General features: G+C 42.6%; 1 protein-coding gene across 1 annotated transcript; it reads right to left on the minus strand.

Annotated features, from left to right (window-relative positions):
- Positions 1 to 1,098: 1,098 nt before the first annotated feature.
- add3b (adducin 3 (gamma) b) lies at positions 1,099 to 15,366 on the minus strand (the record flags this gene model as incomplete). The annotated part of the gene is made up of 15 exons (XM_036593357.1): positions 15,270 to 15,366; positions 14,577 to 14,775; positions 12,215 to 12,347; positions 10,446 to 10,591; positions 9,733 to 9,813; positions 9,379 to 9,528; positions 7,972 to 8,115; positions 6,737 to 6,835; positions 5,978 to 6,142; positions 5,682 to 5,900; positions 3,859 to 3,960; positions 2,068 to 2,157; positions 1,844 to 1,961; positions 1,533 to 1,631; positions 1,099 to 1,358 (listed from the first exon to the last, which is right to left on the minus strand). Coding segments are annotated over exons 2-15 (1,992 nt in total), but the record flags the coding sequence as incomplete, so codon positions are not given.
- Between the last annotated feature and the right edge of the window lie 260 nt (positions 15,367 to 15,626).

Raw genomic sequence — 15,626 nt, forward strand, 5'->3', positions numbered from 1 at the left:
CATTACAGTCAGTGGTTTTGGACACTGGTCTTTACACACACACACACACACACACAGAGGCTATACATAAGTAATGGAAGGTTTATGTATTTATTATAGAACACTGAACACACACACACAGAACTGTGTGTTTACAGAGTTAAATGCTCTACTGTGTTTACTGTAAAACAGGCTCCACCCCCCTGCACCCCCCTTACTCCAACACCCCCACTTTCAAACACCATTCATTCGTTTCATATTAAAGTCACTGTACACTCGCCATTTAACACTGCAGTGCAGGTTCTGTCCAGCAGGGGGGGGCATTCAGCTCCTTCAGGACTGGAGATCATAATAAACCACTTTAACTGTTCAATAACTTCTGAGGTTCAAATATTAATAACTGTTCCCACTTCCACACAACTACACCCCCCAACATCCACACCCCTCAATTTTTTGCCCAACCCCACCACAGCCACACCCTCAACACAACCCTCAGTAATGATACATTATCAGCTAAACTAACACACACACAGTCTGTAACAGTTTAAATCTCTAAACAAAGTTCAGAACTGAGACGCTGTATAAATATCAATAATAATCTAATTAATAATGATAGTTATTGATCAGTTGAGTTATATAAACAGTATTTCTGAGTGATTTTCAGCTTTTCAGCTGGATTGCTTTAAAATATTCAGATAAACACTTCCTGCTCATACAGCCCTTTACAAAACTACATTTCCCAGAATCCTTCACTGTCCATCATAAACATCTGGACCTGTTTTCCTCCTTAATTCTTCTCTTTCTGTTTTTCACTTGTTTTCTCTATCTTTTTCTCTTTCTTTACTCTTTTCTCTCTTTCTCCCTTTCCTTTTCCTTTTCTTTATCCTTTTCTTTCTCTTTTTCCTTTTCCCTTTCTTTACTCTTTTCTCTCTCTTTTTCTTTCTCCTTTTCCTTTTCTTTTTCTTTCTCCTTTTCTTTCTCCTTTTCCTTTTCTTTTTCTTTATCCTTTTCTTTCTCTTTTTCCCTTTCTTTACTCTTTTCTCTCTCTTTTTCTTTCTCCTTTTCCTTTTCTTTCTCCTTTTCTTTTTCTTTATCCTTTTCTTTTTCTTTTTCCCTGTCTTTACTCTTTTCTCTCTCTTTATCTTTTCCCTTTTCCTTTGGTTTCTTTTTACTCATTTTCAGGAAGGACGGGGTGCGAAATTTCTTTTTTTTCTTTTTCGGGCTCTTTGATTGGCCATCTGTTGGCTCAGTTTCCGGGATGTTGTCAGCGACGACGGTTGTTATGGAAACCTCCATCTCCTTAGAGATGCTAACTTCAGTGACCTGCAGAGTGACATCATCATCGTCTTGCTCGTTTAGCAGCAGAGCCGACAGAGCGTCTGAGAGAGAGAGAGATTCACCCTTTGATTAATTACTAAATAGAGGCATTAATCAGGAAGTTACTGTCTGTGAGAGTTCCAAGTGATTTAAGATAGAAAGGGAGAGAGGATGGACAGACAGATAGATAAACAGATAGATAGACAGACAGAGAAATAGACAGATGGGTAGTTGACCTCCTCTTTCTGGACTCTTCAGTGGAGAGAATGAGAGGGAGACCGTAGAGCCATACGTCGTTGTCGTCGTTTCTTCAACATCAGTGATGTCATCGGCCTCTGAGGAGTAAACAAACAACACAAACACAAACAACATGATCCAGTTCGACACACACTCTCCTACACATACACAGACACATTAATCTGGAATAATTCAGTTTCGTTCACACTGTCTGTGTGTTTTAACTACAGGAACACTAAACGATTCTCCAAAAGACTCACTGAAGCTGTTAAACCTCTGTACACCAGCAGGGGCAGAAGTGTGCGCCTACCTGATTGGTTGAGTTTATTCTCTATGCTCTGTGTATACTCCTCTAACTCAGTGTCTGATTGGCTGAAGGGATTTGGGGGCAGAGCAGCCGCCTCCTCCTCATCCTCATAGATGAAAGCCTGTAGAGGGAAACACTGTTTCTGCTCTCGTCCTGTTCGTCTGTTCGATTATGGTTAATATATTTGTGCTGAACTGCAGTTGAAGTGTTAAATCAGGATTACTCACAGGTCCAGGGGGCGTGTCTATAACGATATTGGCCAATAGTTGAGACTTCGGCCCTGCGGTCATCAGGTCCACTCGGTTCTGCTCCCGGATCTAAAACAGAATAAAAGTGTCTACACATCACAGATGTGATCAGACTGGTTATCAGATTATTTCTGTTTACTGAACTGCAGACTAAACGCTAATTATAATGGGGTTTGTGTTTATAGCATGTCTTATATCATCAATGAAGGAACAAAACAGTGTATATATGTTTTTGTCGTTTTCATTTTTTGGCATAATTTGAAAGCACCAGCTGCTGTTTATATTGGGTGAACGTTTATTGAAGAATGGACCAATATGCAAAATGATTTTTTACCTTAATTTCCATTTTTTTCTTTTCTGTAAAGTGTATACGTATATATATATTACTGATATATACAAAATCATAAATAATATTTGTTAGGGGTGGGAATCTCCAGGCACCTCACGATTCGATTCGTTTTTTTCAGTACAGGATTTCTTTTTTTCTCACTGTGTGATAACTTGGAACTTCTAAATCAAAGTATTTCTTATGATCCATAATTTACTTCCAATATCTTTTATTAATAAATCAAATGAAAGTGATATGCCAAGTCAACTGGAAGACTCTCATTCACTGCTCTTGTTGGGAGCGCATGAGACGCAGGCTGCCACTCATCTGCGATAAAATGCGCAGCTACAGTGAAATAAGATCCTGTGGCAATGGATCTCCACGCAGCAGATTACAGCTATTCTACCCATTTTCTTCAGTGATTTTATAACTTCAGTTTTGGTCTCGTTGTAGAGAGTGGGGGAGTCACTGTGTCAGTAAAATATGTTCGAGACGGGACACAGTATCTCAGCTCCAAAGTGTGCAACATAGCACGAAAGCCCTGGTTCTCAACGACTAAGTACGAATGCAAATCCTTGGCATTAAAAGTCGCGATAGAGTTTGTAATTCGCTTCGTCCTTTCCGAGTTGGGTGAAAGTTTTGACATCACTTGATCGATGGTCCTCTGGCTGGCAGCAACTACAACCAGGTGGAAAATGGGTGGAAACATGTAATATGCTCCACAGAAGCCAAAGTGCTTCTATACGCTAGCTCAGGGGTCGGCAACCTGCGGCTCTTTTACTTTTTTATATTTTTACCCTACACTAGGACATCAGCACATACTGAGACACGTACAGCCAAGATGGTAAAATGGACTCAAAATGTTGTGGCTCCCAAGGTGGTTTGATTTTTGTTGAAAGGACGAAATGACTTGTTAACATTTGGGTTGTCTACCCCTGCGCTAGCTTTTAATGTAGTGTGCACGCCACAGACTGTCCAGGCACTGCACTTTGCAAAGTTCTGCCTTTTGTTATCAATTAAACTTTAGAAAATCGGTTTCTGACATTTGTGAATCGATTCAGAATCGTCTACGTCCGCATCGCGATGCATCTAAGAATCGATTTTTCCCCCCACCCCTAATATTTATGTATCTATCTATATCTATATGCTGTCTGACAAAAACCTCGTATCTCCAAATCAGTACTTTTACAGCAGCTGGTGCTTTCAAATCATAACAAAAAATGAAAATGACAAAATTGTAGATAGAAGTTTATAAGATACAGATCTGAAAACATGGCGGATGCTGAGTTGAGCTCTAGCTCACATGATCATGCCTTTTTTACTGTCTCAGAAATGAATGATAAAAAGAACAGTTAACAAAACCCAACATAAACATGCTGATGAGTACAGGCTGCAGTATCAGTGTTCAATACAGAGTCATGAACAGTATGTGGTTTCCTCACCTTGTTCCGTTTCTCCAGAACCTCCGCTGGGTCTGTATTTAAAGGAACAAACTGGTTGGGGTCCTCGATTCTGATGGGGGTGCCCTTACAGCTGCCCGTCCACTAAAACATTAATACACAGAAGAACGAGCCATGATGGTGTCACAGAGTAATTAATAATGTTTCCAGGTAGAAATTTGACGATATGCAAGTAAAAGCATTGTGTTCATTGTAAGTGCTGGGTAAGTGGGTGGTGTCCAGTGGAGAACTTTGAAGGAGACGTTTGCATGTCAGATCCTAAAGCAAGTATAACAGTGAGAAAAAACATGACATCACTCTTCATTAGTGACAAAACGCAAAATCTTCATGACTTTGTTACATGTTGCTTGATTGTTTTAAAGAAAAGTGATTGTTTTCAAAGAATTAAATGCTGGATTTGGGTCATACCCAAATGCAATCTGCATTTACATTACATTACATTTACATTATATGTCACTCTGCAGTGCTGTCAGTGCGAAAGTAACTGCTAAGTACATCAGTGTATTTCTTTCTGCAACTAAAGATCTCCTGGATCAGCTGGAAGACCTCACGGTGCAGTCACAGCTCAGCATTGTGAGCGGCTGTAAAAAGGTTTTCTGTGTCTTTCTGAACGTGATGTGACGCTGAGAAATACTGCCAGTTCAGGATGTCAGAATCTGAATCCCTGGGTTATGGTTTCTGGTCCAGACTCCGTCCTGATTATGTCCCATGTGGATGCAATTTGTGAGGAGGTGGACCCACAGTCCTCAGCATGGCCAGTTATTACCTAGGATTGGCTGTGACTCCACAGAGATTTGACCCCGGAATGCCAGACTGTTATTAGGATACTAAACAGGCAGCTCATATCCCACGGTGGCCAATTTGGCCTTTGCTCGAACTCTCAGGCTGTGCCTTATCTGTAGCTGGGTTATCTTGCATTTAAGCGTGAAGTGCACATGGGCATTGTAAAGTTGACGTAGTACTGCAGGGACACAGTGTGGCGTGATGTTGAAGCCTCTGTAGAGGACTTTCCTACTGGAATCCTCTCGCACCTCCAGTTGCCAGGACATTGTAGGGAACATTTGAAGGTGCATGTCTCTGGCAAGCTTCACAGGGCACCAGCTCATTCAAGGTTCCTTCTAAGGTGCTGTGACCATCTTTCAAAATGTTTTGCCTTACTGAACATCCTGGCCACCAAGCACTCTGCCACGGGGTGTCTCCAGCCTCTCTCATAATTGGTAGTGAGTTGAAACTTCACCTTGACTGCTTCCAGCACAAGGTAAATGGAGAATCACCACTTTCTTGCAAGCGTAAATGAAGAAAGAGGTTGAAGCTGGCCTCCTCCTGAGGTCCAGGTGAAGATCAACAAAATAACTGGATGCAGCCCCTCTAAGTGACACTACACCTCAGCCCACTGACTTTTCAGCAACTGAATGGATCTCATTGTCATTATAACCTGCAGGGATTTCTGGCTCTGAAAGACCAGCACCAGAAATTTTGTTATCATGGTCTGGAGATTTGTCATGATGATCTCCCACGCTCTGCATGCATCTGCTATTAGTTACGTCTTTATATCCCTCAATTTTTTTTTGCACCTGTAATAAGTTGTGTGAGTGCGGGTGGCTGGAGAGAGGGGGCCGAATGTGAGTGGGCTCTTTGTATCCTACAATTTGTGCATTCCACATGTTTTTCACTGTTATGGCTGCTTGCTTGACAATCTAACACCAAACCAGTTTTTTTATGTGAACAGTAGATCCAGAGTGTGTGTGTTTATGTATGTGTGTGAGTGTGTGTGTGTGTGTGTGCAAGTGTGTGTGTGTGTGTACCGTGTTGTCCTGTATTTTGGTGTAGCTGTTTGGTGAGTTCAGCCACAGCATCCTCCCCCTGTCCCTCCTCACACCCTGCAGCGCGATGCTGCTCCATGGAAACGTGTCCTGTTCGTCCTGCCCAACCCCGGTAACAGTTGCTGGGATCTCCACATCATTACGGTTTTGAGGTTTCACTTTAACTATGGGATGGCGGTAAGCATAACCTGTACGGTAACCCTGGTAACAAGAACAGCAGCAAGTAAACACCCTATACACACACACACACAAACAGGGCGAAGTCGAAGGTCACTCACCAGGTTGTCCATCATCCTCATTAGAGACTCAAACTCCGCCTCCCCCACTCTCCATCTGATCTCTCCATCCTCCATCTCTCCACCAGCTGAGGGAACCACCTTCACACACTCTCTATCCACCACACACAGGTTCTCCACACCACCCGCACACAGCACAGCACACACCTGCACACAGGGGGAGAGAGAGAGAGAGAGAGAGCATCATTTCTAGCATGAGGAATTTTTTAGGTGATCATTAAAATGGGCGAAACAAGTGACCTTAGTGACTGTAAACATAGTGTGGGTCTCCTGCATGGTCTAAGTATTGGTTCTGTCATTGGGAAAGCGCAGATTCGATCTTTGGTGATGCCACAGCCATCCGTAACCAGGACCCCAAGAGATTATAACTGTCCTCTGTCTCTCTGGGTGGGCAGGATGGTCATCCCTCTCCCCCATTACAATGCCAGCCAACACAGGCATCTGTTAGCTGAAGTAACAGAATTTGCGGTTAGCGCTCTCCTCTTAGTGCGTTGAGCTCCAATGATGTTGTGTTAGTGGCAGTTTGAAAAGATGCAGTGGAGCTTCACATCACTCAGAGGTGACTTGTGTTAACCTTCACAATCCCAGCTGGCTGGACAGAGTGAGAGTTGGCTAATGGTGGAAAATGGACATGATTAAATTGTTGGGCAGGGCTGCAGGCCAGGAAACTTTACTTTGAGGTGGGGAGAGTTTTTTCTGTGTTAGCTGTGGAACTGTGTGTATGTGTGTGTGTGTGTGTACCTGTATTTCGCAGGCTTGCTGACCATGGTATGCGTAATGAAAAGCTTCTTCAATTGTTTCTCCAAACGCCAGCAGACCATGATTCCTCAACACTAACACCTGCAGCACAAACACAACACCATAATCACACAAACTACACACTAACACACTGATACGTTAGTATAATAGACTTTCTAATGGATCCTCTGAGCTCATAGTAGAATTGTAGGTGTGACCATGTTCAGGACAGAAAAAGCTGCAGTAGAGCTGTTGTTGCCGACTCTATGTATCCTGGGTCCTGTGTGTCTTAACGCTCTCATATCCTATATTTTCCTCTCTGAGCTCCACTTATAATGTTTGTGTAGTTTTAATGTACCAGTTATAATTCATTTCTACATGATCATTTTTCAGCCTCTTTTTATCTCTTGCAGTTAAACAGTCTGTTTATGTTACTGTACTTTTAAGACTGATTTATGTAAGTGAGCTCTGTTCTGATTGCCTATGTTGTATTGTGCCTCATTCAAAAAGCAGTCCGGGCTGCTGAATGGGCAGAGCTAAACTGCTGTAGATAAAATGGGTGGAGCTAAACTGCTGTAGGCTGAATGGGTGGAGCTAAACTTCTGTAGGCCGAATGGATGGAGCTAAACTGCTGCAGGCTGAATGGGTGGGGCTAAAGTGCTGAAGGCTGAATGGGTGGAGCTAAACTGCTGTAGGCTGAATGGGCAGGGCTAAACTGATGGTGTCCAGATGATGATGGTACTGTGGAGTGAACAGTAAGTTTAGAAGCTTTAACAATGTTTAAATATGACATTGAACTCTTTTATCTATAAAAAAACTAAATGGGTATTTATTTGTTTATATATTTATAGGTTTCTATTTTTATCTGTATTTAAATATTTCTATTAACTTTTGTTCTTCTCTGTGAAATGTTGTTTTAAACATTTATCTATGTCTAAATTTATTTTGGCCAAATGCACTCCTGATTCTTTGCTGATCTCCAGCGTCGGTCCAGTAAGAATAAACACAGTTACACAGGTCAGTGGAGTAACTGATCATGGTAAATGGTCATGTGGTGTGAAGACTAAGTTAAAAATAAACAGGTACAATTTGAGAATGTATGTAAATAAAACACTTCAGACCAGGAAAGACAGAAACTTAAACGTCCTCATAAACTCGTTTATCAGCTCCTGGATGCTCTACATGTTGGCCTGTTAGAAGTTTGTTGTCATGGTGACCGTTGCTGGACCAAAGTTTACCTTTGCGGTCGGACCCAGGGCCTTCTGAAGCTCCACCATCTCCTGTCCATCATCTAACTCACCATGGTAACTGAAGTAGGATACCTCCCCCAGCAGCAGAGCTTCATGGGAGATTGGTAAAATACCACACTTCATAGAGGAAATCTAAAAAAGGGAAAAATATAGTCGAATGAATAAGATCACTCTAAAAACGCTGCATCACACTGTCCACTCTTACAGCAGCAGGTGCACATGTAGATGTGTGTGTGGCATTTATTTTACAGAAAGAGTGTTTTTTTCAAAAACTACACGATCAGAAATGCTGCTGTTCCTCCGTCGTGGTTTAGGTGGGATTGAAGGTCACAGCCAGTGGCGGATTCAGGCTGTTGGAAGTGCAGCAGTGAAGAAATAAAAAGGGCACCGACTGCACAACATGGGGCCCCATCAACACACAAAAAGCTATGATGCATCATGTGTGATGGAATGTCTGCACATTATATTTGATTATATTTTATGGTTGTTTTTAGTATATTTTATAATGTGTCTTTACTTCTTCTATTTATGCATCTGTATAATAGCATCTATCTATCTATCTATCTATCTATCTATCTATCTATCTATCTATCTATCCAATGCCAGTAAGAAAGCTGTGATTTGGGAAGAGTAGTCTTGCTTAAGTTTATTGAAAAAGCAATTTACACCAAACTTTAAAGTCCTGTGGGAATTTTGTGCAAATTACCCTAAAATAATTCCTTTCAGGAAAGATTTTTACGCTTCTGCTTGATTTCCAAATTGAGTCAACAGGTTAGCGTAGAATCAGCTAAGTAAGCTATCTTTAGTTAGCTCACTCCTTAGCGAGGCATCTAGGCTAAAAACTGTGATACAGTGATCTGTATTAGCACTTGCAGTGAACATACATTAATATTTAGTAAAGCATCATTCTTTAATCATCACAAAACTCAATCTTTAAGACTTCAAAGAAAGCTTGCTGTATTACTTCCCTCGCACACTGCAGTGGGAGGTCAGGGTTACAGCTCAGACTGTACTGAGACCCCATCTGAACATTCTAGAGGGGGTGTGGCTAAAATTGAGGACTTAAATGGATGGAATAGAGGTAAGTTTTTAACAATGTAAATGAGTATGTTTAACTTTATTGCGTCATCGCTGGGCAGCATCATGTTTTCTCCACTAGGGGGCAGTAATTAAAGCATGTTATAATTGTCGTGCTCTTGAGGGCACATCACCACAGTTTATTGTATGAAGGGGCAGCCTAGAGGGCACTCAAACAGTTTTGCCCCTGCAGTCTGCAAGTGGTTACAGTCTTTCTGTGGAGGACTTCTACTACGATTGAAGTCAGTATGAGACGATTAAAGTAACACTGTGTGTGTGTGTGTGTGTGTGTGTGTGTATGTATGTGTGTGTACTCACAGCAGCAGTAGCAGGTGTGTGTGTGTGTATAACACACTTTGCGTCGGGGCGAGCGGAGTAGACAGCGGCATGGAGTTTAAACGCTGTATCATCAACACCCAATCCTGTCGAGCCGTGTTCCACCACCTGACCAATCAGATTCACTTTCATCTACAGACAACAAAACAGCAGACTGAGTGAGGGGCACCTGTTCAATGCTACACACTGCACTGACATCTGTGTGTGTGTTTCGCTGTGTGTGTGTGTATGTGTCTGTGCTTGGTTATGTGTCTGTATGTGTGTGTGTGTGTGTGTGTGTGTGTGTGTGTGTGTGTGCTTGGTTATGTGTCTATGTGTGTGTATGTGTGTGTTTACCAGACTAGCTGCTGTTGCCTCAGAGAATGAGAGACCCTGAGGAAGAATAAGAACATGATCCTGCTCTCTACAAACACGCACCTGAGAGAGAGACAGAGAGACAGAGAGAGACAGAAGGAGAGAGACACAACGATTAAACAAGTAATTTTTGTAAAAGTAGACAAACTACTGAAACATTGATCACTCACTCTGAAAGACTGGATTATGGTCACTCTGGAGGACTATACACTGGTCACTCTGAATGACTGTATAATAGTCATTTTGGAGGACTGTAAGGCTGTTACTGTGGAGGACTTTATGCTGGTCGAGCTGGAGGACTGTATATTGGTCACTCTGGAAGGTCCCATGGCTTTTGAAACAGAGTGACCAGTACACGTTCTGTTCCTAGAAAAAAAATGCAGCAGCTACTGGAGCAGCCACTCATTCATTATGCACATCATGTTCCTTCTCCAAAAACCCTCCAGAAGGGATGAATTCTGCTGAGAGCTCCTCAAACATCACCGTGCGTCCAGAAGCTTTCTGTGTCAAGAATTTCAGCTCTGAAACCTCTGAAGGAGTTTGAATGAATTATCATAATCAAAGTCCACAATGAGCCATGACTCATATACACCACTGTACAGCAGGAAGACTTACTTAATTTTGAAAAGTCCTCCGAATGCCCAGACATTCTCTCAGCCCTGAGTGAATGTGTGTGTGTGTGTGTGTGTACTCACAGTAATATATGCGTTGGTAAACTGTGTGTATCCGTACAGGTCCAGCAGGCGGTACAGGCTGGCCAGTTTGCAGCGACTCTGTCTCTCAGCTTTAGAGACCCACTCCAGCCCACACACATCATTCACCGGGCTAACAGAACCCACACCTACACACACACACACACACACACACACACACACACACATACAAAACACACACACAATGAGGAGCTCTTAACTGCACAGAGCAGGAAGCCTTTCAGTACAGACACTAGGGGTTAGAAATATGACCACATTTTATCATTATCATAATACATCAATGAGCCAAAACATTGATCAGATTGAACATGTTGTTCCAGCACATCTCACAGATGTTCAGTTGGATTGAGATGTCAGGGATTTAGAGGCTGGAGCAACACCATGAAATCGTTGTCATGTTCCTCAAACCGTTCCTGAGCAATGTGTGTAGTGTAGCAGGTCAATTATCTGCTGAAAGAGGCCACTGTCTTCAGGGAACACCATCACCATGAAGAGGAGAACTTGGTCTGCAAAGATGTTTAGGTAGATGGCACGTGTCAAACTGACATCCATATGAATGCCCAGACCAGAACATCACCCAGAGCATCACTCATCTCCACCGATTAGTCTTCCCACAGTACATCCTGGTGCCATTACCTCCCCAGGTAAAGGCCACATATTTACCCAGCCTTGCATGTAATGTAAAAGAAAATGGGTCTTATTGAACCAGGCAACCTTCTTTTATCACTCTAAGGTCCAGTTCTGATGCTGGCATGCCCATTGTAGGAGCTTTCAATGGTGGACAGGGGTCAGCATGGGCACTCTGACTGCTCTGCCACAGTACTGTTACTTGTGCCACAGTAGCTCTTCTGTCAGTGTAGACCAGAAGGAATAACTTTCATTACCCTCATGCATTAATGAGCCCCAGGTGCCCAACACCCTGATTAGGACCTCAGTTGCTCAGGTCTCCAGGCCTGCCTATTTCTCCTCATCCAACACATCGACTACAAGACCTGACTGTCCACTTACTGTCTAATATCTCCTTCCCATGCGCTATTGTTACAGGATAATCAGCGTTATTCACTTTATATCATAATGTTTTGTCTCATCAATATATATAGCACCACAGTATGTTTTTCTGTGCATATCATAAAACATAGCACTACTGGGGCTTTTGTTGTCCACTCCATTATCAAATCAAATCTCAAAAGAATAGAAAACTGTGATGTATTTGTGTATTGTGAAAATGTCTGTCATGTTATATTTTTGCCATGTGGCCCACCCCTGACAGCCACTATACTTTTCAATAAAATAATTAGAAGCACACTTCACACTCAGAACTTGGTTTATTACTGGAATAATTGCTAATGTTCAGGCTTTGTGTTATACATGCAACTCCTTAAACAGGGATTTACCAGGATGATGATAATAATAATAATAGTAATAATGATGTACACCTATGTAGCACTTTTCACAAAGCCAAGGTCTCTTTGCAATGTCAGGGAAAAATGCCCAAAGTCACATTTGTCATGAAAGTCCCGTTAAACAGGATGTCCTCTGCCTTTAACAGCTGAAAGCTCAAAAGCGAAAACTGCAGAAGCCGACACACTACTCAACTCTCATGGTGATGCGCTGGCCTCTGTTTGGGGTTTTGAGCTGTCCTGGTAGTTTGTACTGAGTCTCATGCTGATTAACTACATTTGCACTCACCACCTCATTTATTTAGCATAAAAGTAGTGTGAAATGTGTGAAAGGGTGTTGTTTGCACTCACCGTTGGAGCTGTATGTTGAAGTGTGTGTGAGTGTGTTGTTGATGATAAGGTCAGCGATGTGGTTCAGGGTGAATATCCCACCACCTTTAGCACTCTGCTCCTTCACCAAACACTCCAGCTCATCCTTAAAGTCCTGAAACACACACACACACACACACAGCTATAGCACCAACTGAATCTTAATCTCACAGCAGCATTGAAGAGTTAATTAGAGAGGGAGTGAACAAAGGGGAGGTGTGAAATTATGAGATTATTAGAGTTTGGAGTTGTGGTTTTGATTTGTGAAGTTGTGGACTTGTGAAGGTATAGGGTTGTGAGGTTGTGGAGTTGTGGGGTTGTGGAGTTGTGAAGTTGAGTTGTGAGGTTGTGGTATGAGGCTGAGTTTTGAGGTTGTGGAGTTGTGAGGCTGTGGAGGTGTGAGGCTGGGTTTTGAGGTTGCAGAGTTGTGAGGTTGTGGAGGTGTGAGGTTGCAAGGTTGTAGAGGTTTGAGGTTGTGGAGCTGTGAGGTTGTGGAGTTGTGAGGTTGTGGAGGTTTAGGTCATGGAGTTGTGAGGTTGAGGTGTGAGGTTGTAGAGGTGTAAGGTTGTGAGGTTGTGGAGTTGCAAGGTTGAGATTTGAGGCTGCGAGGTTGTGGAATTGTGAGGTTGCAGAGGTGTAAAGTTGTGAGATTGTGGAGGCATGAGGCTGAGTTTTGAGGTTGTGAGGTTGTGGAATTGTGAGGTAGTGGAAGTGTGAGGTTGCCATGTGCCAGAATGTAAAAGCTGCACCATTTAAAGTGGAACATAAAATTCTAATAAAAAAACAGTTTTAGTTTTGTAGTTCTTGTGCTGATCAGTGCTGGATGTACTAAGAAGTTCCACTGAAGTTCTGAAGGGGCACCTAGGGCTCCAGGAAGACCTCTGAGGTTTCTGTACCTCAGATTTTTATTGGTGTTTGGTTGGTCTTTAGTTGCTGTTTTATTTCTATCTGAATTGTTATGATACTGCAGTAATAGTTACTGCAGGATGGTTTTTGGAGGTAATGTTGGACTGAGCTACCTCCTCCGCTTCTGCTCATCTGGGAAACGGCCAGCACTCTAACTCCTTCTGCACTGTTACCATGGTGATGGTCTCCACTTGTTGGTTGTTATGCAATCGAACACAAGCGTGGGTTTCTTTAACATGCAGAAATGTGGAGAGAGAGAATGTAAAAGCATTCTGACTGTACAGATCATTTTAGCTGTGGAGTTTATGAGTTATTATTGTGTTACTGTAACACAATAACACTAACAGGATTACATTAATACAGTTTTGATGATAAACATATCTTAATTAAGACAGTCTGAGTTTTAGGGGCCACTGTGTATCCATTACACCACCAAGCTGTGCTTGTATGGTCACAAAATGACTTTCAGTAAATCTCTAGCTTATTATAAACTGCCATATGCAGAAATAAAGGAGATTCGTGCTGACTGGAGTAATACCTGATTAATATACTTTATATCTATTTAGTATGATTTGTTTCCTCTATGCCCTGCGTTGGACTGGCACTCACACCTGTTCAAGGTGTTTCCTGCCTTTCGCCCAATGACTGCTGGGATATGCTCCAGCTCCCACAACCCAGAAAGATAAGCTGCTTAGAAAATGTGTTTCCTCTATTATAAAAGTGATAATGTTCATGTTATTAATACAGCAAACATCATGAAGAAATAAAAACTGAGCAAAGGGGTCCACCTCCATCACTAGACTGCCCCTAATTGGTCAGAAGGCTGTCCCTGATTGGTCAGAAGCTCGGCCCTAATTGGTCAGAAGGATGTCCCTCATTGGTCAGAAGGCTGTCCCTGACTGGTCGGAAGGCTGTCCCTCATTGGTCAGAAGACTGTCCCTGATTGGTCAGAAGGCCAGCCCTGAGTGGTCAGAGGGCTGTCCCTGATTGGTCAGAAGGAAGCTTCTGAGGGATCAGAATCTAGGCCCTGATTGATCAGAAGCTCAGCCCTGATTGGTTAGAGGCCCGGCTCTGACTGGTCAGAAGCTTGGCCATGACTGGTCAGAAGCTCAGCCTTGATTGGTCTAAGAGCTGTTTATGATCTATAGTCCTGAATTTAACCGGCCCTGGAGCGGGTTAGTTGAGCAGCATAAGTTGCCATGGTGATGTGTCCCTGTGAAAAGTGATCCACATTAATGAGACAGAAAATCCACGACTAAATCAAACTAAGATTAAAATTGCTGGATAAACAGGAAATCCTGCTTTGTGAGACTGAGAGCTGGAATCAGTAAAAACACTGAACAGTGTAAACAGTCGGTGCAACAGCCTTAAATTTACACCTAGAAACTTCACACTGATTTTACTTCCAAGAGTGTATGTGTGGGTGTGTGTGTGTTACCGGACTCTGCAGTGTGTGTGTGACCCTCTTCCTCTGCTCCACCATGCTGATGTCTTGTCTGAAGTCAGGTGATACGGTGGTGGGGGATTGTGGGTGATGTGGTTTCTCAGAATTGGAGTTGTAGTTGTGTTTGAGCTCCAGGCTGCGGGGGGGTGAAACACGCAAGTCTGCTCTGCTCACACTCATCCTTACACACACACTGATAAACACACACACACACACACACACAGAGTTAGGAAATGCTGTTGGGATTTTTTCTTCCATATATGGTTAAACACACATACACACACAGAGTCTCAGTATTCAGTTCACAGTTCATATCAGTGAAAGCACAAAACCACTATTATTTTCACTCCATACTGACAACAAACCTACAGATCTTTAAACTGATCTGTTTAATTGAAGTGCTTCAGTTAAGATGATGATGATGATGATGTAAAAGTAGTCTGTGACGCTGAAATGACTCAATCACTCTATTAACCCCTCAGAAGGATCGACACAGCTCACATCGTGGCAATTTCTCATCAAATCGACCCAATACTGATCAATACTCATCAGTACTTATCAAAACTGATTTCATCAATATTCATCCATACATGTCAGCTGAACCCATCTGTAGTTACACACACACAAACACACACTCTCTCAGTATAATCAGTGGATTGTTGTGTTTTGTTAGTGTGTTAAACTCACCGCTGCGCTCTCTCTCTCTCCGTCTCTCCGCTGCACACACTCCGCTACAGCCAACACACACTCGCTCAGAGAGCGTCGGATTGGCGCTCGGGGGGGGAGGGGGGACTCTCTGTGTGGGAGAGCAGTGTGTGTATGTGTGTGATTTGTAAGATGGTCATGTGACTGACTGTTTCCGCCCCCAAACACGAGATGATCTTGTAAAACCTGCAGAACCAGAGACTTCATCTCATTAATGAATTATTATTTTCAAATTACATTAATATTTAACACAGAGTTGCTCCACGGATGCCCAGCTCACAGGATTCTTCTCCAAGAACACACTTTTCAGACCCACCAGGATTTTGCAGTGTTTTTTTG

Source organism: Colossoma macropomum, unplaced genomic scaffold (genome assembly GCF_904425465.1).
Source record: "Colossoma macropomum unplaced genomic scaffold, Colossoma_macropomum, whole genome shotgun sequence".
Classification (NCBI taxonomy): Eukaryota; Metazoa; Chordata; class Actinopteri; order Characiformes; family Serrasalmidae; genus Colossoma; species Colossoma macropomum.